We start from the raw sequence: 26,708 nt of genomic DNA on the forward strand, positions 1-26,708 counted from the left end.
CCGGGATTTCCAACAAATATTTTAAAACAGAATGATATGGAACAGAAAATATCAGCCAGTATACATTGCAGGTGGTTCAAGGTAAAGTATGGCTTTGTGAGAGTTTACACACACACACAGACATGCATACACTCATGCACACACCTGTAATACAAAATGTATTTCTTACTGTGGGTAATGTGCCATGGAGTTTGAAAGTTATAGCCCTACAGGGAAACCCTTACACGTGAGCTCCAAGAGACACAGAAATGGCGTTATATGGAACAGCATTATAAATGGCATTATATGAAAACCCTGTTAAAAAACTCAAATATCCTCCTATACGTAGAATGGACAAATAAAATCTTCTATATGGATACACTGGAATGCCATACAGTAGTGAAAATAAGTGGTACCTAGTTACATGAATGTTAACATGAGTATTTCTCAAAAACATGTTAAACAAGAAAATCAAGTCACAGAACATACATACCAAGTATGAATCTATTCATATGAAGAGGTGTTAACATATGCAATTTTAAGGTTTTAACTGTGGTAAAAGTACGACTAAAAAGAAGAAAAGGATAAATACAATATTCAGGTTACCTTTTCAGAGAGGGTGACAGAGGCTGACGGGATTAGGAGTACAAACTAAGGGCTTCTAAGATTCTGGTTAGTTTAAGCTGAATGGTAGACATACAAAAGGTGTGTTGGTGACATCAGAGTCACATAATTTACTACCCCTAGTGCTGAACTTAGGTATCATTGTTATATAGAATAACTTTTCCTTATTGTTTAAGTGCCATTTTGAATTGTGTCTTCCATTACTTGTAGTTTAAAAACCCTCACGCTGAAACAGTCCCTTAGTTTATATCCCATACAACTGAGATCTGACTTAGTATAAGCTATCATTTAATCATATTCTGTTTGTCAAATTGTATCATTAAAACCTTACAATATTAAGCAACCCCAAACTATAAAAAATTTTGTTTTGAAGAAAGAGACTATCATTAAAAGAGCTTAGCATTTTTTCCATCTTAAAGGTTTCTTCCTTGGAAACATCCTGATTAAGTACGTGTGATACCAAGAACAATCAAGATTTGTTTAGGAAGATCTATGAAATGTTAAACAGATAAGGAGGGAGTCGGGCTTGTACTCTTGCCCTCAGCAGGAAACAGCTTGATCTGCCTGAGGATCACACAGTTATTGGAGCTACAGGCTGGAGGTCAGAGCACAGGCAGAAGTCAGTCACTGCGGGAGTCCTCAAAAGGAGAGAGAACAAGGAAGTGCAGAGATTTTATTCAGAAAAGGGCATGGGCTCTGCTGTTTTGGCCAGGGGGATAAAGAACAGTGGTTTCTCCACAGACAAATCCTATACTGGAGACTAGCCCTGCGGAGGAAATAAGACTGCCATGCCACCTCCCTGGCAGACACACAGGAAAGGGTAGATAAGAAAAGGGGATCTACAGAGGGAAATACACACACACCCTTTATTCTATCCCCCAGACACTTTACAAGGTATACCCTCAATGTGCGGCACTTCCTAATATCCTCCTATGATTCCACAAAGCTAAGTCTCCCTGTTTTACAGATGAGGGTGCTGGAGCTCAGAGGTTAAGTAAATTGCCAAGATTACCCACCAGTCATTAGTGAAGCTGAAACTCAAACCTACAACTGTGTGATCCTCAAATTCATTCTTTTTTGATACAGAGTCATGCTTTGTCACCCAGGCTGGAGTGTGGTGGCATGACCTTGGCTTACTGCAAACTCTGCCTCCCAGATTCAAGTGATTCTCCTGCCTCAGTCTCTCGAGTAGCTGGGATTACAGGTGTCTCTCACCACACCTGGCTAATTTTTGTACTTTTAGTAGAGACATGATTTCACCATCTTGGCCAGGCTGGTCTCAAACTCCTGACCTCAAGTGATCTGCCCGCTTCAGCCTCCCAAAGTGCTTGGATTACAGGCATGAGCCACCACAGCCAGCCTCGTATTCTTTTATACCCTATGCACAAAGAGCAAGGAAGACTGTGGAACAACTCAATCTTGGAGCATTCCCTCTTAGAATGAACTCAAAGCTGCCCCCAGCAACTCCTGCTTTCTACTGCTAAATGCAATGCTGGCCATCTGTGAAGATGGGGACCCAGCTAAGCTCAGTAGGATCCCATTACAGAGGAGAATGCCACCATTCTTGGTTCCCAGATTATAAGCACAGCTCTCACGTCCATCAATCACGTCAACCACATCAACCACTTCTCACGTGCATAATCTTGGCCACAAGAGGAGTAGGTTAAAAAATAATAATAAAGAGGGTATGCTCTAGGCAGCTGCACCCCTCCTCACCCCCACTCCAGCTCCACTCTGATGCTAACTGACTATGGGGGCTCATCCCACTGTTAGTGATTCCCGCAGTTACCTAACGTCCAACCAGAGACAGCCTCCAGGAGGGGGATGCTGCTGTAGATGGCATGCACATACATCAGGTGAGCCATCAGCTCGGCCAGCCACCACCAGCAAAGAAGGCGGCCTAGCCCCAGGGCCAGGACACACAGGTTGGCCTTCAGGGATTCATGCTCCTGCTGCTGCATCTAAAGTGGAAACAAAAGAAGTCATTAGATGGTGATTGATTTCTAAAACAGTCCCCTCGATAAGATTTGTCATAAACTTCCCACAAACTATTGCTATGCCGGCTGACAGAGGGTTGGTTTGGCTTGTCTTGGGAACACTCAACATTCTTGGGTGGAAGAATCATATCTGAGCTTGAACACTGTCTCAAAATAAGAATGGGGGATGGGGATCAACAAGCTAGCCTAGTGCCAAGAACCAAAGCCACGTTCTGCACTGATCCCTCCACTCCAGCATCAGCCCTGGGAAAACCCAAGTGGAAGGGCAGCACACGGTGTATTTTCCCCACTGGGAATTTGGAGTTTCTTTAGGCTACAGGCGCCACCCTGCCTGAATTCTTCCATCACCTACTCATGTCTGAGGCTGGTAAAAGCAGGGCCCAGTCAAAAAGAGACACAGGACTGGTAGAAGAGACAGAGAAAAAGACAGGGGCTGACAGCAAGGGAAAATGATGTGTGGGAGTGTCATTTCACCCTAAGTTGTTTTCGAAACATGGCAGACAGTATGTGGAACAAGTCTCTTGCCTAGTAGGCAGCAGAGCATAACAGTTAAGAATACAGACTTTAGAAAACATAAAATAAGGTGGGTCACAGTGGCTCACACCTGTAATCCCAGGATTTTGGGAGGCCCAGGTGGGCAGATCACCTGAGGTCAGGAGTTCAAGACCAGCCTGGCCAATATGGTGAGACCCCATCTCTACTAAAAATACAAAAATTAGCCAGGCGTGGTGTGGCACATGCCTATAATCCCAGCTACTCAGGAGGCTGAGGCAGGAGAATTGTTTGAACCCGGGAGACAGAGGTTGCAGTGAGCCAAGATCATACCACTGCACTCTAGCCTGGGCGACACAGCGAGACTCCGTCTAAAAAACAAAACAAAGAAAAAGTAAAATAAATCACTTTGGGTAGTTTTGTCATCAAAACAATATTGAGTCTTTCACTCCATAAACTCGGGCTGTTTTTCCATTTATCAGGTCTTCTTTAAATTTCTTTCAGCAATGTGTGTAGTGTCCAGTGTACAAGTCTTGTACCTCTTTGATTAAAGTTATTCCTGAATATTTTGTTCTTTTTGATGTTATTGGAAAAGGAATTTTCGTCTTTAAGAAATGGACTTTAGAGTCAGAGGATCAAGATCAAATTCCACCACAAACTACGCAGCCGTGTGATCCTGAGCAAGTTACTTAACCTTTCAGAATCTGGGTTTCCTCAAACACAAAAGTAAAAAACATTGTTGTGATGATTAAATATGATGAAGTATGTGAAGTGCTAAGTAGAGTGACTGGCATACAAGAAGCCCTGGATACTTGGTAGTTAGTATCTATCATTAACCATTTCCATGTGTGTCTTCCCATCCTTCCCATGTGATGTCCCAGACAACCAGCTACAGGGCAGCATTAGGAGACAGCTCAGAGCCAAACACCAAAGGCAAGAAAGGGATGTTTTGATTATTCACAGATACAGATAGAAGTTACTGAGGGCATACTCAATACATGTGGACAACACAGATGAAAAATTTTAAAGCCTGGTTCTGTGGTCTCACCTCACTGCCTGTTGTTTAGAGATGCACAATAACTTAAAACACATAGATTCTAGAATTCATAAACATGCCGGAAAATGTGAAGTGAATTCCATTTCATTCAGCCTTATACCACTAAACAAATATAAATACAGAAAAACTAGAGAGAGCAGTAAGTTTTCTGGATCTCACAATGACAAGATTTTATTAGACTGAAAGCTCCCTTGAAATGCAGAGGACAGACTAATGCTAAATGTCGAAGCTGCATCTGCACACATTAGCCGGTGGAGGAAATGAGCTTGCTTTAGTATTTGACTATCAGGGCTCATGACACAAAGGCCCATTCTGTGAGGTAGCTCCTTAGCTTCTCTCTCCTCTACCATCAGGGTGCAGTGGGTCCCACTGCAGCCAGGAGAGTGGCAGGCACTGCTCCCAGTGGGGAAGAGAGAGTTACACAGCAGGGGATTTATTTTTATTCCATTTTCTAACACTTCCAGTGTTAGAAACTTCCAGTCTCTCAAACTGTCCTCCCGCAACAAGAAGCCAGGCTAAGAAATTTTGGTCGGCTCATTGGCATTACAATCTTCTGCACAAACAGCTTTCTCCCTTTTGCCATCTGCTTGGTTAACTATGCCTAGGAAAGCTTGTTGGTTTAACTTTTAAAATGTAAATTAGGCTGGGTATGGTGTTGGCTCACATCTATAATCCCAGTACTTTGGGAGGCAGAGGCAGGTGGATCACCTGAGGTCAGGAGTTCGAGACCAGCCTGGCTGACTTGGTGAAACCCCATCTCTATTCAAAATACAAAAATTAGCTGAATGTGGTGGCACACACCTGTAATCCCAGCTATCCAAGAGGCTGAGGCAGGAGAATCGTTTTAACCCAAGAGGCAGAGATTGCAATGAGCCTAGACTATACCACTGCACTCCACCCTGGGTGACAGAGAGAGACTCTGTCTCAGAAAAAAAAAAAAAGGAAAAAATTGGCAAAACTAACAGGAATTTCCCTTTTGCCTTTTGTTTCCCTCAGTTCACTTCAGGAAGATATTTTATGCAGTCATACCAATCTGCATTGTTAAGAAACAACAGTAACTGCTTTGGAGAATTCATCTGGTTAGTATTGACAGGAAGCAGAACTTGAGTTCTCCAAGAAGGAAGACTGGGTATCCTTGGGTATTTGCAGACTTGTATTGATCAGACCTAACAGCAATTAAAGATGCACTAGTGACCCCAGGCAGACCCCTTTCTGGGCATAAACTGAGGATGGTTTTCACTTGAATCCTTACCCCAAGCATGCATGCTCTGAGAGACCCTACAAAGTCTATGGCAGCAGATCTGTTACAAGCCAGTCAATCACTAAATCCTCAGTGTGGAAACATCTACCTGCCAGATCATTCATGTTTGTGTTAGTAAACAAGAAGTTAAAAGGAAATAACCCAAATGTCCAACACTAGGGTGTTGGTTAAGTGCATGTGTGTACCTCAATATTATATAGTAATGAAAACTATTTTTATTCAATGTGCATAAAATAATCCAAGGCTGGAAAGATATACACCAAATGTCAACAGTGGTAATCTTTGGATGGTGAGAGTTTAGTTATTTTTTGACAATTAATTTTTTTTTTTTTAAAGACACAGTTTCACTCTGTCACCCAGGCTGGAGTACAGTGGCACAATCTCAGCTCACCCCAACCTCTGCCTCCCAGGTTCAAGCGATTCCTGTGCCTTAGCCTCCCAAGTAGCTGGGATTACAGGCACGTACCACCACCACATCTGGCTATTTTTTGTATTTGTAGTAGAGACAGGGTTTCTCCACATTGGCCAGGCTGGTCTCAAACTCCTGACCTCCAGCGATCCACCCACCTTGGCCTCCCAAAGTGCTGGGATTACAAGTGTGAGCTACCGCACCCGGCCAAATTGGTTCTTTTTTAAATCAGAGAAAAAGTAATGTGACCTTACAATATTGTGAATATTTGGACCCTCTCTGTTAGTGAGGCCAATGTACTCAAGACCCCTCTATTTCTTCATCCTGCTTCTCCAAATGCCTGGCATTGGAACTTCTGCCAGGAAGCCCAGCATCCTCTATGAGTGAGTATTCTTCTCCATGTTTTATGCTAGACTAGTTTTTATTTCTCCTTTCCTTCTCCCTTCACTCTTAGGTTTGTGTGTGTGTGTGTTTTTTTTTTTTTTTTTAGCTATGTACTGAGTTCTTCTTTGTTCATTCTCAACCCTTTTCCAGCTCTCCAAAGCAAATTCATTTTGACCTAATAACCACTAGCAAAGAAGAAATGATTACACACACACTGCTATGGTGTGCATGTTTGTGCCCCCCTAAAATTCATATGTTGAAATCCTAACCCCCAAGGAGATGATACTAGGATGTGGGGCCTTTGAGAAGTGATTAGGTCATGAGAGTAAAGCCTTCATGATTAGGATTAGTGCTGTCATCAAGGAAACCTCAGAGAGTTAGCTAGTTCCTTCCAGCATGTGAAGACAGTGAGAACGTGCCATTCTATGAACAAGGAAGCAGGCTCTCACCAGACACGGAATCTCCCAGCTCATTGATCATGGAATTCCCAGCCTCTAGAACTGTAAGCAATACATTTATGTTGTTTATAAGCCAACCAGTTTATAGTATTTTGTTACAGCAGCCCAAATGGGCTACAGCCGAAAATCAGTACCAAGAGTGGGAGTGCTGCTTTAACAAACACCCAAAAATATGCAATTAGTTTGGAAGGGGTAATGGATAGAGGCTGGAAGAGTCTGGAGGTGCATGCTTTAAGAAGTCTGCATTGCTGTAAATGGATCTTTAAGGGAAATTTTGGCAAGGGCTCAGAAGGAAAGGAGAAGAGCTGTAGAGAAAGCCTCAATATTCTTAGAGAAGAGCTAAGCAGTAGTGAACAGAATGTTGGTGGAAATATGCATGGTAAAGGCCATCTGATGATTTCTTAGACAAGAGAAATATGGTATTGAAAACTGAAAGAAAAGCAATACTGTTATGAACCAGCAAAGAAGCTGGCTGAATTGTGTTCATATCCTAGTGTTTCGTGGAAGGCAGAATTTGTGAGTAATGAAATTGGATATTTAGCTAAAGCCATTTCTAAGCAAAGTGTTGAAGGTGCAGCTTGGCTCCTCTTGACTGTTTATAGTAAAACAGTAGAGGAGAAAAGTGATTTAAAGACAAAATTGTTAATCAAAAGGGAAGCGGAACTTAAAGATCTGGAAAACTCTTAGCTTTTCCATACTATAAAGAATGAGAAAGCCTCTTCAGGAGAGAACATTGAGAATGTGGCCAAACAACCACCTGATAAGGTTAGTCAGCTGTTTAAACAGAAGCCAGGACCTCCTGTCCAAGACAATGGAAGAGTGATTCCAAAGGGAATTCAGTCATGAAAACTATTTTTTTCAATGTGCATAAAATAATGAAAGGCTGGAAAGATATACACCAAATGTCAACAATGGTAATCTTTGGATGGTGAGATTTTAGTTATGTTTTACAATTAAAATTGGTTCTTTTCAGTTAGGGAAAAAGTAATGTAACATTATAATATTGTGAATATTTTGACCCTCTGTGCTGCCACCATCATCACAGGCCAGAGTGCAAAGGCCTGGGGGACAGAGCAATTGCAGATGCAAAGGAGGGGATGTCATTGCCCAGTCCTGCCTCACACTGAGCTCTGCTCCCCACTCCCCATCACCAAACTCCTTGGCTGCCCCAAGAGTGGCTTCTGTGGGCCCCAGTGCAGTGTAGTTGGCACTGCAACCAGCGAAGCTGTAAAGGGGTGTGGCTGCCTCCACCTGGATTTCTAACAATGCCTACAGAGCCATGGGGCCCAGACAAATAACTGCACACAGGCAGGGTCCAGCAGAGCCATGCAGGTGGCACTGCTCTCATGACCCCAGACCAGTAGAGCCACCAGCTCAAGATTCTGGCCTGGGCAATCGGCAGGAGACGCAAAGCCCCCATGAAGGCAGAGCCACAACCCCCCTCCCTGCCACCATGTGTCCAGAAGGCACCCCAGTGTGTCTGGAAGGTGAAACCTCCACGCTAGTGGGCCTGGAGGGCAGAGTAATAAGCCAAAAATGATGATTCCTGAGCCTTAAGGTTTTGGACTTCCTCGGGAGCTTTTACTCCTTCTACCTTTTGGAATTGGAGTGTCCATCCTATGCCTGTCTCACCATTGTATTTGGGTGCACAGAGCTTGATTTCACAGGCTCACAGCTGAAGGGGAATTTGCGTAAGGATGAATCATACCTTGAGTATTACACACATCTGACTTAGATGATATTTAAAGGAGACTTTGGATTTCAGACACTTGAGCTGGTGCTGGAACAAGTTAATACTATTGGGGCTATTAGGATGGAATGAGTATATTTTGCATGTAAGGAGGATATTAATTTTCAGGGGGCAGGGGCAGAATATTATAAATTGAATGTTTACATCCCTCCAAAAATTCCTATGTTGAAATCCTAACACCCAAGGTAATGGTACTAGGAGATGGGGTCTTTAGGAAGTAATTAGGTCATGAGGGCATTCTTCATGGTTGGGAATAGTGCCCTTATAAAAGAGATGCTGAAGAGTTAGACCCCTTCCACCACAAAAGCACACGTGACAGATACCAGCCTGTGAACCAGGAAGCAGGCCCTTACCAGACATCAAATCTGCCAGTGTCTTGATCTTGGACTTCCTAGCCTCTAGAACTGTCAGAAATAAATGTTTGATGCTTAGAAGCCATCCAGTTTATGATATTTTGTTATAGCAGTCTGAATGGACTAAGACGTATACTATCCATTAGTCTGTAGAGGCTAGAGGAGTTCACACCAAGGTTAAGACTTGTAGAGGCAGCAAAATCACTGTAGACCAACGGACAGATCTTTCCTGGCACCCAGACTCTTTTCTTTATGACACAGGCTGTCACTCTATTGCCTAAGCTGGAATACAATGATGTGACCCTACCTCATGGTAGCCTTGATCCCCTGGGTTCAAGCGATCCTCCTGCCTCAGCCTCCCCAGTAGCTGGGACTACAGGCATGTACCACCATGCCTGGCTGATTTTCTTATTTTTTGTAGAGCTGAGTTTCACCATGTTGCCCAGGCTGGTCTCAAACTCCTGGTCTCAAGTGATCCTCCTACCTCAGCCTCCCAAAGCACTGGGATTACAGGTATAAATCACTGTGCCCAACCTGCCCAAACTCTTAGAGAGAAGCAAGTCTTCTAGCTGAACACGATAATGGCCTCAAAAGCAGTGTTGACAGCAGATAATCTTCACCCACAGCCATATTTCTATAGTTTCTAAATAAGCAACTGTGCATATGGCCCACAGGCTGTTCAGCATAACCTACCCCAAGCTCAGGTCCCCTGAAGGCCAGGACTGCACCTCGGGCTTCCAAGCAGTGTTGGGTATGGAGCCCCATCCCAGGGAGTGGAGAGATAGCAGCTGGACTGGAAGGGAGCCAACAGGCCAGAACCAACAGCCCCCATGACAATCAAGAAAATACCACTAACACCCAATCACCTCTCAGTTCCAGGCAATCACGTTTCAAGGTCAATTCAAAGGCTTCCTTTCCCTCCTCAAACCACATAGTTTCTAAAATGACACAAATATCTTAATTAAGAAAAATCATGAGGTACATTTTGTCAGGTGTTGGCTTCCTAATAATGACTTCCCTGGTTTCCACAAGCTAAAACTTCCCTACCAGGTTTAATAAGGCATAATTACACGTCACTACAGGACCAAAAGGGCTAGACTTTTCTCTGCAACACTCCCTTTCTGGTGCTAACTGCCTCCTTGCTCTGAGTAACAGAAATATTTATTAATCACACAAATAAGCCAGGCATGGTGGCTCATGCCTGTAATCGCAGCACTTTGGGAGGCCAAGGCGGGTGGATCACTTGAGGTCAGGAGTTCAAGACCAGCCTGGCCAACATGGTCAAACCCTGTCTCTACTAAAAATACAAAAATTAGCCATGTGTGGTAGCATGTGCCTGCAATCCCAGTTACTCAGGAGGCTGAGGCAGGAGAATCGCTTGAACCTGGGAGGTGGAGGTTGCAGTGAGCTGAGATTGAGTCACTGCACTTCAGCCTGAGTGACAGAGCAAGACTCCATCTAAATTTAAAAAAAAAAATTGTACAAATAAACATAGCAAAAGAAAAACAATCCAACTTTCATTCTATTTGCTTTCACCTGAAAAAAAATAAAGAAATAAAAAAAGGTTTTTCATGATTCTTTAGAGTCATATCATTATTACAGTCCATTTACATGTGCAATCTAATTGACTGTCTTCTATTAAAAAATCCGGCCGGGCACGGTGGCTCACGCCTGTAATCCCAGCACTTTGGGAGGCCAAGGAGGGTGATCACAAGGTCAGAAGATCGAGACCAGCCTGGCTAACACAGGCTGAAACCTCGTCTCTACTAAAAAATACAAAAAAATTAGCCAGGCCTGGTGGCAGGTACCTATAGTCCCAGCTACTCAAGAGACTGAGGCAGGAGAATGGCGTAAACCCAGGAGTTGGAGGTTGCAGTGAGCTGAGGTTGCAGCACTGCACTCCATCCTGGTCCACACAGCGAGACTCCATCTCAAAAAAAAAAAAAAAAGTCCAAAATTTGTCCCTTTTCGACCCAGCAGGAAGAACAGACAGCCCATATATAGCCCATCTAATGTGCAGGGCAGCTCTCTTGCCTGCATGCAAAGTATTTCATTTGAGACATTTCAAACCTAGGGGACTGCCAACCTTAAGACCACTGGAAACTGCTACCATGGAAATTGTGAAGTTCAAGCATCACTAAAAAAGGCACATTAACTCATCTGCAAAGTGCATTTCAAAATGCATTATATTTTAAAACCTCATTTCATGCAAATTGCATAAAAAGGAATAGCGATGCCTTTCTCTCTCTTCCAAATATATTCTGATGATTAAAGATGACAGTTCTCAGAGCTGAAAGGTTCTTTTTCTTCACACACGAATAATACATATGTTTGCGAGCACAAAACAAAAGCCCTCCCCAGAGCCAGATATTCAGCTGGGCCACCTGGGCCACTAACTTACTGGCTTCTCTTTGCTTGGGTCTAGGAGGCCTTGTGGCAGTTGTTTTAGTCCTTTATACTGGTCACAGACCATACCCCTACTCGTAACAAATCATTCCCTAATCAGACCCACATTACTCCCGCCCCCCTAGCCATCCAGACCAAGGCCAGTGACGTCCAGTGAGCTCTCCTGGAACAGCAAGTGGGGCCTCCAGGTGTTGCTGCCGCCAAGACTGGTACTTGGTCCAGCCTGCTTGAGCCTCCAGACCTGCATGTCCACCAGGCGACACTCCATCCGCCTCTAACTCCTCTCACACACCAAGTCAGCGCAGTAAGGCCCGTGTCTTGATTCCCTTCACCCTATCTGCATTGTAATAGCCTCTCTTTGTCTCTGTTTCCCTGTCCATAAAGTGGTCATGACAGTACCTCTCTCATAGGTTGTGAGGATTAAACAAGCTAGAATGGCCAGGCACAATGGTGTGTGCCTGTAACCCCAGCACTTTGGGAGGCCGAAGCAAGAGGATCACTTGAGGCCAGGAGTTTGAGACCAGCCTGGGCAACATAGCAAGACCTCATCTCTAGAAAAGTATTTTTAAAAAATTAGCCAAGTGTGGTGATGCATACCTATAGTCCCAGCTACTCAAGAGGCTGAGGTAGGAGGATCACTTGAGCTCGGGAGGCCAAAGCTACAGTGAGCTATGATTGCACCATCGCACTCCAACCTGGGTGTCAGAGTGAGACCATCTCAAAAATTTGAAGTTAGGGTTGTATAAAGCCTGGCTCAGACTAAATATAAATCAGCTAGTATATTTTATTACAATTAGCATGATTCCAGGTGCCAAATACATGATTCCAGGAGCCCATGCCAAATACTAAACAAAGTTTCTGGGACACTGACTGCCTTGCACAGCTCTTGCCAGTCCCAGCAACTCTGGGACTGCCCCCATCCCTGTTCCCGCAGCAATTGCCTGGGTCTCTCTTCAAATAGATGGAATCAGCACACTGGCCTCTTCTGAGCCCAAGCATGGCCATGGCCCAGTGTCCCCTGCTGCTGTGCCTGCCTACCAGACTGGATACCCAGGGTCTCACTTCTGACCTAAACTACACTACCGCATGCTTTCTGGCCAATAATCACAATAATAAAAGTAAGAGACCGAGCATGGTGGCTCACACCTGTAACCCCGAGACGGGCGGATCACCTGAAGTCAGGCGTTCAAGACCAGCCTGGCCAACATGGTGAAACCGTCTCTACTAAAAATACAAAAATGAGCTGGGTGTGTTGGTGCACACCTATAATTCCAGCTACTTGGGAGGCTGAGGCATGAGAATCACTTGATACCAGGAGCTGGAGGTTGCGGAAAGCTGAAGTTGTGCCACTGCACTCCAGCCTGGGTAACTGAGCCAGACTCTGTCTCAAATAATAATAATAATAAGAGTAAGAATTATAGTATTTTAATTTATAGTATTAACCTGTCAAACCACATTACCTATACACAATTATTTAATCCTCACAGCAATCCTGAGGGAAGCACTATTATTCTTCCCATTTCACTGATAAGAAGACTGAGGCATAAATAAGGTAAATAACTTAGCAAGCACTCTCAAGCCAAAGCAGAGCAGGGATTCGAACCCTGGAGGGTGGGCTCCAGGACCTTTGCTCTTAACCTTTATGCCAAATTCCCTATTTGACCACTGGCTTCTCTAAGGTGGGAGAGCACAGTGCCCAGCAAGGAAGAGTCCCTGGCCTACCACACTAAGGCTGCTCTTCTCCCCAGTGCCTACACCACACCAGTCAACCTCTTCAAGACGTACCGGCCCCAGGCTCCAGGCTAGGCAAGTAAACACCATGTCCTTCCCTTCCCTAAGTCCCTCAGGATCCCTGCCTCACCGCTGACTTGGTATCCGAGTGCCACAGAAACATGAGAGAAAAACAAATCGGGCCCATGTTCCTAAAACTCTGAATGCCACCAGAAATAGCCTTCAAGTTAAGGCGCTGAGGCAAATTTTTACCTGTTCGTGGCTAATTATGCAAATTTCACACACTTTACATTGCAGAAGACACCTCTTCTATACCTCCCTCATTTTGTGTATGTAAATTGGGTGGAAGATACATTCTCCAGGGGTATGCCTAAAACTAACATTGTCATTTGATCTTTAGGAGTTTGCAGATACTGGATGAAGATTTCCCGCTGAGGTTGGTTTCCACGATGGAGCACTGCTGCCCCCTGGTGGTGCAGCGTCATTCTCCGGCTCTACGTTATTTTTAGGCATTGACCTGCCAGTCTAAGAACCATGCATTTCAATATTTCCAGTCCTTATAGCTGAAGGCATTTCATGCATGCATTCATTCAAGCATTCATTCAGAGCAAATCTAACTTACAAGTTCTTCCAACTAGCTTTCTTTCCCCACCTCTCAGCCTTTTCCTTCTTGGCTTCTCTGAAAGAACCCTTTCACTACAAGATAACCTTTTTGGTTTAACCCCCTCCCCCTTTAGAGCCCCCTTCTCCATAGAACGGAAGTTTCCCACAGCCACTTTCAGCAAGTGCGGAAACCTCCTGGTTTATTTAAATTTGCCCTATATCTTACTGAACATTTATCCTTTTCTAGAATGACTGTTCTATGACTACTCCCCCAAACATAGAGGTTTTAATTTGCCCTTTCGAGTTCCCTGCTGTCAGCAATTGCTATTGTTTTGGAACAGGTTAAAAGAGAGAGAGAGAGAGAGAGAGAGAGAGAGAGAGAGAGAGAGAGAGAGAGAGAGAGAGAGAAGGAAAAGACATGGATAAAACCCAGAGTGTCTATACCTGGCCCCTATAGGAAGCAACCTGCCCCTTCACTTCCCCAGACTGAGACTCAAGAGAATGAGAGCCCTCGGCTAAGGATTTCAGTGGGAAATAATCTTAAAGCATGCCTCTGTGTGACACAGGACCCTACCAGAGGCCTCTAATATTCTTACTAGATCCTAAAAGGCACAATTTGAAAAGGGGGGCCGGGCGTGGTGACTCAAGCCTGTAATCCTAGCACTTTGGGAGGCTGAGGGCAGACTGCCTGACCTCAGGAGTTAGAGACAAGCCTGGGAAACATAGCAAAACCTGGTCTCTACTAAAACTACAAAAAATTAGCTGCACTTGCTGGCGCATGCCTGTAATCCAGCTACTCAGGAGGCTGAGACACGGGAATCACTTGAACCCAGGAGGAAGAGGTTGCAGTAAGCTGAGATTGCACCACTGCACTCCAGCCTGGGTGACAGAGTAAGACTCTGTCTCAAAAAAAGAAGAAAAAGGAGATGAGAAATAACAGGAACAAATAATTTGCATAATAATAAAGTGCAGAGCATACAGGGCAAAGCTTATATATAAGAGGAAGTTGGGAAAATAATCTGTTTCCTCCTAATGGATTTAGTTTGTTTCTCTGAAAATTACCAGCCATCCTCAGGAGAGGGGTGTCTGTGTGTGGATGTTTGGTCCAAAAGTTATTGGCTGGCAAACCGGGAATAATTCAAATATTCACAAAGGTAAGGAGATTGTAAAAGAGAGGAACCCACCCTATGCTGTGCCCACCCTACCTTTACTCCCACCCTCCTCCTGAAGGGCCTGTTAAACCACGTTCCTGGGTTCTAACCCTAGAGGTTCTGATTCAGGAGGTTGGAGAGGACCTGAGAATTTGTATTTCTAACAAGTTCTCTGGTGATACTGACGCTGCTGGTCCGGGAACTACACTTTGCAAATCATTGAGTTAGAAGATCAGCTGCCATCATTTTTTTTTTTTTTTTTTTTTTGAGACGGAGTCTCGCTCTGTCGCCCAGGCTGGAGTGCTGTGGCCGGATCTCAGCTCACTGCAAGCTCCGCCTCCCGAGTTTACGCCATTCTCCTGCCTCAGCCTCCCAAGTAGCTGGGACTACAGGCGCCCGCCACCGCGCCCGGCTAGATTTTTGTATTTTTTTAGTAGAGACAGGGTTTCACCATGTTAGCCAGGATGGTCTCGATCTCCTGACCTTGTGATCCACCCGTCTCAGCCTCCCAAAGTGCTGGGATTACAGGCTTGAGCCACCGCGCCCGGCTGCTGCCATCATTAAACCATCTCTTTTACACAATAATTTTAAACACAATTTCAAATGCAGATTTTAAATTCCTTCATGACAAAAGAACAATCCCAAACCGAGGTATGAGAAACCACAGACTAAACATATCTGTCTAGAATATCGATTTCACTTACAGATTTCTAGAGATATAAAAAGTTACATACTTTCACTGGAAATTTTAGAACATTATGTTATTGTTATAATGCAAACATATATTCTTTAATACAATGCATAATTCAATGGAACTTTGAGGACAAAATATGATTTCTAAGAACCCTCTCTTCTTTTTCAAGGAGCATCTTTCATGTTGCTGCCCAGAAATGTGCAACACTGCTGCTTGCCCTGCACTTCCAGGTGTGTGCATATGTGTGGGTGTGTGTTGTGTGTGTGCATGCATGTGTGTGTATGCATGTACATGTTATTCTCTCCTCTATGAGGATTGTTTTGTTTTGGTGGGGGGGGGGGTAGAATATCCCTTCAGAAACACTGTTTTAGGCATTGTCAATTACTAATTCCTTATGTGAATTAACTTAGGAATTATGCTCCATGAAACTAGATGTAGGTTGAGGAGGCAGAAAAAAAAGTTGTAAGCAAGAGGGAAAAGTGAAGTAGAGGGGAACAACAAAGGTAGTTTAACATGGCATTTCAGACAAGGATGCTGTCCAAGGAAGGCAGGCAGGGGCCTGGGCACAAAGGGGAATCCAGTCCTGAACACACACCATTGCCTTCGAATTTACTTCAACTCCACTCTGTTCTCACATCTAGGTCACCCTAAACAGCTCCCAGGCTATGGCAGGACTATTTCTTAAGCAGCTTGTGAATATAAAAGGAAACATATTATTTGCCAAGCAACAGCTTAGACAGTTTCCTTTTCTATTCCTTCAAGTAATAGCATCACAATCAAATTTTTTTCTTTCCTTGGGACTTCGCCACATTGGATACCAACTCCCAAACTCCTCGTTGTGCCCCACTCATTAATCCTGGTTGCCACAGTTCACTGAAAATCAAGGTGGGACCCCCTAGAGCTAACATATCTGATGGGTCAAACTTTAAAGGCTCATTTCTCATATGTATTTCATCTATTCCATAAAACCTCATGAGAACTAATAGTGTACATTGCAAATCTGTGGGCACCTTTGAATGAAATGACTCAAGGGTCAGAGAAGCCCACAGCAATAGTGACAAAAGCTTAATCTACAGAATCCCAATCCCATCCCCAGTGGGCTCTACCTGTTTGATGAACTCCGGGAAGCTGAGGATGGGCCCATTGTGGAAGACTGGATAATAAAAGACATAGGCCAGCATCCAGAAAAAGGAGTAGGAGGTCGATGCAGCAGGCAGCTGCTGCCAGCAGAGCTCCAGGCTGAAGCTGGTGTAGTAGAGGCAGCGAACGGTCAGGGTGAACTGCAGCAGGTAGTACTCGTTTTCTGTCTTGTACCACCTTCTCTACAAAATCAAAAGGAGAGAACAACCTCTCAGTGGCCAGCAGGGACATCGTCCAGTCCCACTGCAGGTGCTGCCCAGCAGGGCCACCTTCATCTGAGAATCCCAGGGGGCTCTGGGAAGGCGACCTCTTCTTCAGGTAGAGCAGCTGTGCCATAAAGGCAAGTCGAGAACCAATGAACACCAGGTAAATCTCATCGGTAATCAAAGCAAGCAGTTAATGAGCAGTAGGAAAAAGAACGTCTCTAATGTAAATTTAGCATTAGGACTGACACAACATAGTGAAGGTTTTCCCAGATACGCACATATCAGATACCCTGGGCATAAAGTGCAGATTAGCTACATCCAGTGGATACTTTGACAGCTTCTTCAACTATTCGGATAACAAAGAGGGACTTAAAATGTCCCATGGGATTTCTGTCTTCAACGTATCTTTCTTTTCGCTCTTTTGTTATCAGTTTGGCTCTACATTTAGTTGAGTAGCATCTGTCAAATAAGCTTTACAGACAAATATTAACAAATAAAAACAAAAAAAAAAGTCCCTGCCCTCAATATGTTACATTCTCATACAGGACATAGATGTGTAAACATGCAATTATAATACAGCATGAAACAAGAAATAACCTGTGCAAAAATATGCGTGGAACAAAAGATGAGAAGGAAATACAATAAAATGTTAATATCAGGGAGTAAAATCATGAAGTATTTTCTAATTTCTATATTTTTCTATATTTTCGATGTTTTCCAAAAATACATTCAGTGAGAAAAACTATTTATGGAAATACATAGAAGAAATATAACTTGGGTCAAAGGAGAAAATAATTAATTTGATCCATCAGGGTCTCTTAAAGCTGTACACAGAAAAACCAACCACTGAACAGAGTTTCTACTTCTTGTACAAGACTTTAACAGCCACCAAGGGGAAAGAGGATAATCATATCAGGAGAATCACATGTGCAAAAGCATGGAAACCCAGCTAGTTTCTAATCATATGATCTTCTTCCTCAATGTTTTTCAAATCACTGTAAAACGTACAGAACAAATGAATATTTATTCAACTCCAACATCCATAACTGATGCTAACTGTCCCCAAAGAAATGATAAATGGAATTAGATTCTGTTTTTACACTTGCCAGGTCCGCAAAAAGTTAAGTATGAACTTGTTTTCCTTTTTACTGTAAATCTGTTTTTAAGCACACTTGCTTTAATGGTTGCCTAGTTAATCACTCTGGGAAGTATCTTTTGCTAAAATGGAGTGATTAGATATACTCTCATAAGTCCAGATTTTGACATATGTGCTTAAAATATTAGCCCCACATCATTAATGAGAGTGAGAAAAATTAAGGTAGACTAAAAACAGCAAAAAAATACTTCAACTTTCAAAATGCTACAATTTTCACAAAATCACTTAACATAGATAGATTATCTTGTTTGACTATCAGAACAATCCCATGAGAAAGGAAGAGGATTTATTACTTCCATTTTCCAAATGATGAGATTGAGGCTCAGAGGCTAAATGACTGCTCCAGCTTCAGAGTGAGAAGAGACGGGGATTAGAAAAGACTAGAAACCAGGTCATCCATCTCACATTTCCCATCATGTTCCTTCCCATTACTGTGTTGATGCAGGGCACATGAATGCTAAGTGCAGTCACCTGCATCAATGAATGAGTGACTGAATGAATGAATGAACAAAAATATAGATACCACATGAGTTCCAGTCCCACAGTGATTGAAGAAAGAATATCCAACACTGCCCAAGATTTTGAATGTGCCTATGGAGATCCTAGGGGGTTAGAGGAAGGGATAGGTGTGTGCAGTGTCCCCAAAGCTCTATGTGACAACTGGTCACTTACATGCTACTGTTTTATTGTGTCCCCGGTTTGTAAGAGCCAGCAGCTCTCAGAGCAGTATGTGATACTAAATGATCTGTTTTTTCTGTGGCCCTCTTTTATTACTTACCTTTAGAGACTGAGGTCTAAGCTGTACTTTGAAAGAGAATCAGGTGGACAGGGATGATGGGAAGGTTGGTTCCAATAGACAGTGTAAACATATGTAAATGTGTAAAGGGAAAGGTAAGCAGATTGGCCTGACTCAAAAAAACAGCTCCTGCCAGTTGGACAGTGTCGGATATTCTAGGAAGGAGAAGGTCGATGAAGGTGGGAAACATCAATGGTCCTGCCCTAGGCACATGACCCCCAGTGTTTTCCAAGCTGTGGATCTCTCAGGCTGGCTATTCTCAGAGTCAACTGACCCCGAAGGTGAAGGGCTCTGAAGCCGAGTGCCCAGGACCAGACCCTGGAGCTGGGGCCTTGGACTTGTGTTCTTCTTGCCGTGCATTTCTACCTTAAAAGAAAGCTCCCACTTCTGCATGGTTGAGAGTTCCACACAGACTCTTCCTTTTTTCCCCTGCAGCCACAGACCTTGGCAGCTCCAACTTGCACATGTAAAGGGTGTATTCAACAGACAAGTGAGAGAAGGAACCTCACACAGTCTGAGTGGGCCTGAGATAGTCTGAGGGGCCTAAGTTTCATTTGCACAAGCAGGGCTAGGTTATTCCAGTTACCAAAGATAGAACCAGATAGTCCGGAGCTGTCCAGGAGATGCTAGCCACTGCCCAGGAGATGATCAGAGAACATACAACAGAAATCAGAAAATGCAGTGCAAGAAGAATTTGCTGATAGGTGCAATTGCCTCAGCAAGGCACAGTAAACTCCTCAACTCGGAAGGCAGTCCCTCTGTCATCCACCATCCTCTGGGCCAAGTCCGATGTGCAATCATAAAATAAAAATGCCTAACACAGTGAAACCCTGTCTCTACTAAAAAAAAAAAAAAAAAAAAAAAAAAAAAAAAAAAAAAACACTAGCCGGGCAAGGTGGCGGGCGCCTGTAGTCCCTGCTACTTGGGAGGCTGAGGCAGGAGAATGGTGTAAACCCGGGAGGCGGAGCTTGCAGTGAGCTGAGATCCGGCCACTGCACCCCAGCCTGGGAGACAGAGCGAGACTCCGTCTCAAAAAATAAATAAATAAATAAATAATAAAATAAAAATAAAAATAAAAATGCACTGTTATTGTGACTAAGAAAAAAATAAAGCTAAAAGGTAAGTGCCTATAAAATAAGATTTTACTAATGCAAACAAAAGCTATAAAGAAGTGTGGTTTGAGCCTAGTGTCCTCCTCTATTAGCACAAACAACCGATAGGTGACTGAGTCTGTCAAAATGCCTCTGGCTTTACAAAAATGAAAGCTTGGTCTGTGCCCTTTGGAGACAACCCTTTGTTTTCACTATCTAAATTGAAAGAGCTTCCACTGGGTCACATGAGTAGATAATAAATCTGTTCCTGACCAGGCACAATGGCTCACACCTGTAATCCCAGCACTTTGGGAGGCCAAGGCAGGCAGATCACATGAAGCCAGGAGTTTCAGGCCAGCCCGACCAACATGGTGAAACTCCGTCTCTACTAAAAATACAAAAATTAACTGGGTATGGTGGCAGGTACCTGTAGTCCCAGGTACTCGGTTGACTGAGGCATGAGAATCGCTTGAACCCAGGAGGCGGAGGTTGCAGTGAACCAAGATCACACCACTGCACTTCAGCCTGGGTGACAGAGCAAGACTCCATCTCAATAAATGAATAAATGAATCTGTTCAATCAACTAGGAAGAAGAAAAAGACCTGACTTACCACCACAGGGTCATTGTGGCCATCAGATGAGTTGAGTGATGTGTACATTCCCTATAAATTGTAGGGCACTCTCCAGATGATTTTTAGTAAATCATCTGTTTGTTTCTTCTCTCTTTGTTCCTGGCCCTCTGGCCCTGTGACATCTGGCACTCCACATGCCTACCCAAACTCTGAGAGATGGTACAGGACCAGCCCTGGGCAATCTCACAGGGCTAAAACACAGCCAGGAATGATAGGACTGCAGAATGCACCACTAGGGTTCACATGTAGCAACCCTGTATGGCCACTATGGGGAGCCCCATCACAGTTCTACAATCATCTCTTGTCTGAAAACCAAGGTGTCTACTGGGATCAAGGCAAAGCCAAGGGGGCCTTCTCTGGATTCCGATGGTAACAGGAAGACACTTACCTTAATTTCCTCCACACCCTGCAGCCTCAGTGCGGAGAGCAGGAGGAGAGAACAGAGCCACGACAGGAGCTGAGACCGGAACTGGGCCACGCAGAAAGAGATGGTGGTATGGAGCAAAACCATGGCCACACCAGGAGTCCCCAGCACACACCAGCAGGCCCACATCCCATAGAGCATGAGAATCCAGGGTCTGTGCTGCAGACAGGGTGGGGCCCAACCAGAGAGAGACAGGGAGGGAGAGGGGAGGGAGGAAAAGAAAGAGAAGTGAGCCCATGGAATTGATATTGAAAGTTCTACGTGTAAGAGGATCATGTTTAATTACCCAATAAAGAAACTCTATTATCACGGCCCTGGGAATTTTGGTACAAAACAAACAAGATTCAGAGGGACTTTCCACATTAACCCCCAGAGTCCCATCGGCTCCACCCAGAAGCAAGTAACCACTCTCCTGCCTTCAACCAAAGCCACCCAGACCCCTGGGTCACACACAATAAGATATTGGATTGACTTTTCAACAGACACAATGGAAGCCAGAAGACAGCTGGGAAACTGCCAACTGGACCACATCCTACATACACCATCCTTCAGAAGTGAAGGCGAGAGGAAGTATTAGTACACATTTCTAGGACGACTTCTTAAGAAAACTGGATCATCCAAACCACAAAAGACTTTCCAAAGTCTAAGCCAGAGATTTTAAATATGTAGGGATTTTTCCATTTTTGATTTTTTGCATATTGATTAGTCAGATTTATGTCATAGAAAAATTGCATCTTACCTGCTTTATGAGCTACTGAGGACTTTGCATAGTCTACCTGATTGATACATTTATTCCCATTTTAGGAGAATCACAGATTTTTATCTAATCATCAAGTAATTTATAGTTATCACATTGAATAAGTAGATGAATTAACATGTCTTTGCTTCATGATATAACTTTGGTCAGATCTGATGGGGAAATCCTTATTTAAAAACTATAATGTTTTTAACTTTGAGACGCAAGATATCATTGTTTAATGATTCAAGCTTTGAAGTCTAACTGCCTAAATTCAAATGCTTGTGTCTCATAACTACCTGTGTAACCTGACGTAAATGACTCCATCTCTGTGAATTAATTTCTTCATATATAAAACTGGAATATCCCAGCACTTTGGGAGGCCAAGACAGGCGCATCACCTGAGGTCAGGAGTTTGAGACCAGCCTGACCAACATGGCATAAACCCCATCTCTACTAAAAATACAAAAATTAGCCAGGTGTGGTAGGTGACTGCAATCCCAACTACCCAAGAGGCTGAGGCAGAAGAATCCCTGGAACCTGGTAGGCGGAGGTTGCTGTGAGCTGAGATCGCACCATTGCACTCCAGCCTAGGCAACACAGCAAGACTCCATCTCAAAAACAAACAAAACAAAACTGGAATAATAACAGTATCTCCTTCATGGGGTGTATACTCAGGAAGGACTCTACAAATACGGTTGTTACTCCCATAGGGAAATGTGATGTCTCACAGGTACGCATTTTAAAATGTGGATCCCAGGAACACACCGAATTGAAAAGTGAGAAGTGCCTGAATTGAAGTCTTCTTGTGGAGCCAAAGACTTTTCAGGGCAAGACAGGTGTGGAGTGTAAATTGCAAATCCCATGCTTTGATGCTAACACTTTCAAAATATTGCCTACCTACTATTCTTTCCCAAACCTATACTCTAGTTCAAGAGAGAACATTTTAAATATGAGACTAGGTCAGCCATTTTTAAGTTCCAGGAAAACCAGAGAAATGTGAAGTTCATTTTTACTATTTTTCCATCCTACTACCCACAGAAAACAGCCATATAAATTTGCTTCAAACCCTCACCTCTGGGCAGAGTCCAATTATAAGGAATACGTCGCCAAAGACTATTTGAAGAAGTAGTTTTAACAAATGAAAAAAAGGAGGTTCTTTTCCAACATGACCTACAGCATTTACCAATGGAATTCTTTTTCGTGCATGTGTGGCTACATACACAGACACAGTTATGTTTTTATTAAGTGCTATTTGATCCCTTCGGAAAAAGCCTGTTTGCTAGGATTCATCTGGAAACTTACCACAGTCTGAAGCTGCTTCAACTTGGAAAATGCTGAAAGAACCTTCAGGAAATACTTCACAGTGCTGTGCAAACCCCATTTACTGGAGAGACTCTATGATGAATTTAACAGTAGTCTCCAAACCCACCTTGAGGCAGACAAATTTGTCCCACATTCATCCCCCACTGTTTTCCCTACTGCCAAACAGTACAGGCAGACGACACTTAATACTGGTCTAAGACATCACAGGACATGCTCTCACATGAGCCTCATGTTCTCTACCCATCTTAGTATTACGCACTGATTCTCCCCAGGTACAAGCAACTCTACTATATACATTCATGATGCACAGGCCATGAAAAGATGTGAGTAACGCAAAAAGAATCACCTACGCAAAACTGTTGTATAAATTAGAATCCCACTACAATGTTGATTTTCATACTTTGTCTATAAAAATGCCATTGGAATGAATCCTATCCCCAAAACACCATTAAAATCCTGCAAGAGGAGAATTGCTTGAACCTGGGAGGCAGAGGTTACAGTGAGCCAAGATCGCGCCATTGCACTCCAGCCTGGGAGACAAGAGTGAAACTCCATCTCAAAATAAGTAACAAACACATAAATAAAATACTGCTAGAGCAGAATCAGCCTCCCAGGTCTTGCAATCCAACTGGCATCATGGCAGGGCAGTCCCCATTATAGATGTAGCCCTTAGGGCACAGCTGCCCGACCACGATCCTTCCCATGCACAGACCTAGATCTCAAGCACTATGAAAAGGGTTCCAGGATTAAAGGGGGGCATGGCCCAGCAGGGTGAGCAGCAGCATGGACGGCCTGCTCCTCTGGGCAGCAGAAGAGCTTTTTCTAAGCATTCCAAAGGCCAGTTTCATAAGCAAAGGCCTAAGGATAGCCCTGTCCCATCCATCTCTACTCCAAATGTGTGTATGTGTTTATCGACCTTTTTACTCTCTTAAGTAAAAATGCTTAACTATCAGTATTAAGCCTCTGACATCTAACATCAACCAGGCCAGAATTTTTTTTAACTTTTCAAAAATAAAAAAATAAAATGTGTTGCATTTTGTTCCAAAACAACACTTCTGACTCATCACTAGAAAGGCTTTCAGATTTTTTCTCCCAAGTTCTCAAGGTAATAAGAGCAGACATACAAGATTTGGTCATACACGTACTGTACGTCAAACTCAAGTTTAAAAACACACCTAAACACCAAAATAGCCCAATTCATTTAATTTACAAGGTTCAAATCATGAATATGATTGGGTATTACTTGTTACTTGAAAGAAGACACAAAGAATCACATTGATCACATCAAGTGTATAAGTAAAACATGGCCTTAATGTTGGATTGTGATGTTTCTGATTTATAAATTTAGATTCCAATTGCATACAACTTTTATATAATGCTCTCAGATTTTTATTGAGATAGTTGTATTCACATATACATACAAGAGACATCCTTTGTACATTTTACCCAGTTTCTTCCTATGGCACATTGTTTAAAACCACAAATATCACAACCAGGATATTGATGTTGCTGCAATGCACCAAACTTACTCAGATTTCCCTAGTTTCACTTGTATTCATTTATGTGTGTGTTTAGTTCTATACAATTTTATCACATGTATAGGTTTGGTATCTACCACAGTAAAAATGAAGAACAGCTCCATCACCACAAGGATTCCTCATGTTGCCATTTTATACCACATTTACCTCCTTCCCACTCCTCTGATCACCCCCATCCCTAATCCTGACAACCGATAACCTCTTCTCCATTTCAAAGACTGGCCTTTTTCACTCAGCGTAATTTCCGGCAGATTCCTTCAAGTTGCTGTATCAATGGTTTGCTCCTTTTCATTGCTGAGTAATGTTCCATGATGTGGATATACCACAGCTTGTTAGCCATTTACCTACTGGAGGCTGTCTAGGCTGTTTCCATTTTGGGGCTATTACAAATAAAACTTATGCAAACATACATGTATAGATTTTTGTGTAAAAATAAGTTTTCATTTTTCTGGGATAAATGCCCAAGATCACACTTGCTGGGGTGCTAGGTAGTTGCATATTTAGTTCTATAATAAACTATAAAACATTTTCCAGCATGGCTGTAGCATTATACTTTCCTGCCAGCAATGCACGTGTGATCCAGTTTATTCACATCTTTGCCAGCACTTGGTGCTGTTACTATGTTCTATCTGAGCCATTCTGGTAAGTGTGTAATGACATCTTGTTGTAGTTTTAATTTGAATTTATCATGCTCTTTTAAAAGGTATCAAAGCATGAGTGACCTGAAGCTTGAGATGGGTTTGCTGGAGCACAGGATGGCAGCCCCACTGGAACTACTCTGACGCTCCCTTAATGCTCTTTATTCCAGGTTCTTCCATTTCTAATAGAAGATGAACAGAAAGCAGGGGAAGAGGGAAAATGTTTAAAAGTCTGATGAAAAATAAGAAAGCGTACTCTATTTATGTAGCAGTAGAGACAAAGCCAGACTGAGAATGCTATGGCCTCTCTGATGAGACATAGATCTTACTAACCCTGATTGACTTAAGCAGGCATCCTTCCCCTCTGCTCCCTGGGTCTACACTGACCCATTCTCAAAATGGGGTCTGACCCTACTTGATAGTCTCCTTTAACAGGCTAAACTCCTGCTTTGTTTAGATTACAGTAATGTGAGCCCAGAATCTGGCACAGTGCCCAGCATATATCAAGTGTTTCATAACTACTGGATGGAAGGACGGAGAGAATAGTTGCATGGATGGACAGCTGGGTAGATGGATATGCTTTCCCAAGTCTTGGGATTTAACCTTGTGATCATGGCTAAGAAGAAACAAGAAAATAGTACTAAAATGTGGGCTTTGGAACCCACTAATGTGAAAACCTACTGTCTTCCAAAGTCTCTACTTGTCCTACTTAACCCGTTATAAACAAAGGCTGTTTTGCCAATGTAGGTAGAATGGAAGAGACATTTCACATCTCACCGCCTATTACCTGTTTGCCACTCACAGCATCTCTTAACTGTACTTCTGTTGGGGGAAATCTCCAATAGTTAACAACTGATGGGGCACAGGTACCAATCCGGGAAAGTGGATACCTGCTGTAGAGCCTTCTATCCATCACCCCGGCAGAGTCTCCCGGGAGAATAACCAGTTGAGCTGGCAGAGCTCCAAGGATGGAATCAGTGACCCTAAGAAAAGACTACAGATTTGCTCTTTCTTTTGAAATCCATACTCTTAAAACCTTCTTCATAAGGAGTCAGGAAAAACTGCCAGACAATGCCCCTTCTCACACCATCTGTTTCTACTTCAGCTCTTTCTGTGCCAAGGGCGCCAAGTGATAATAGGATGTGCCTAGTGGGTTCCCTCCTTAGAGTTTACCTCTGTAGGGAGGAATTAAAGTGTACAGCCTTGGTCAGAATTCCTGTTGGCAACATTATCAGATGTCCCTGCCTATTCTTTTTGCACATCTGCCAAGAAACCACTTAATGGGAGCATTATTTGGGAAATAAGAATGGGAATCAATCAATATTCTTATGTATGACATAATTTATTACATACTACATAATCAACAGCAGCTCTACTGAAATATATATGTCTTATATATACACATATATTGATATACAATCTCTCCAAACAGAAAGATACAACCCACCCATCCCAGAGTCTGAAAAACTGCATTCTAGCCTGCTTTTTCCTGAGAGTAAAGGCCAGCAGGCCCATACAAAAGGAATTTCATCCCTCCTTAGACATGCATTGATGGAGGTAGAAAGGGGCTGCTTCCAGGAGAACCATTAGCACATGATATTTCTATTCGGCGCATGGATTGGGGAATGTCCTGGAAAAAAGCCCTGCTCCCTGCAGCCTTCCAGAGGTTGGTTAAC

General features: G+C 43.3%; 1 protein-coding gene across 10 annotated transcripts in view; it reads right to left on the bottom strand.

The window, feature by feature from the left end:
• HHAT (hedgehog acyltransferase) overlaps positions 1-26,708 on the bottom strand; it is a 360,770-nt gene that overhangs the window by 264,478 nt on the left and 69,584 nt on the right. For 6 of the 10 annotated variants that reach the window (XM_007988546.3, XM_007988547.3, XM_037985586.2 and 3 more), the window contains 3 exons: positions 20,759-20,953; positions 16,456-16,671; positions 2,393-2,564 (listed from right to left, as the gene is read on the bottom strand). In XM_007988546.3, coding sequence (XP_007986737.1) covers positions 2,393-2,564; positions 16,456-16,671; positions 20,759-20,953 — 583 coding nt within the window. The remainder of the gene's footprint in view (positions 1-2,392; positions 2,565-16,455; positions 16,672-20,758; positions 20,954-26,708) is intronic. The other 4 variants (XM_037985593.2, XM_037985592.2, XM_073011532.1 and 1 more) reach the window with 3 other exon arrangements.

Source organism: Chlorocebus sabaeus, chromosome 25, assembly GCF_047675955.1.
Source record: "Chlorocebus sabaeus isolate Y175 chromosome 25, mChlSab1.0.hap1, whole genome shotgun sequence".
Classification (NCBI taxonomy): domain Eukaryota; kingdom Metazoa; phylum Chordata; class Mammalia; order Primates; family Cercopithecidae; genus Chlorocebus; species Chlorocebus sabaeus.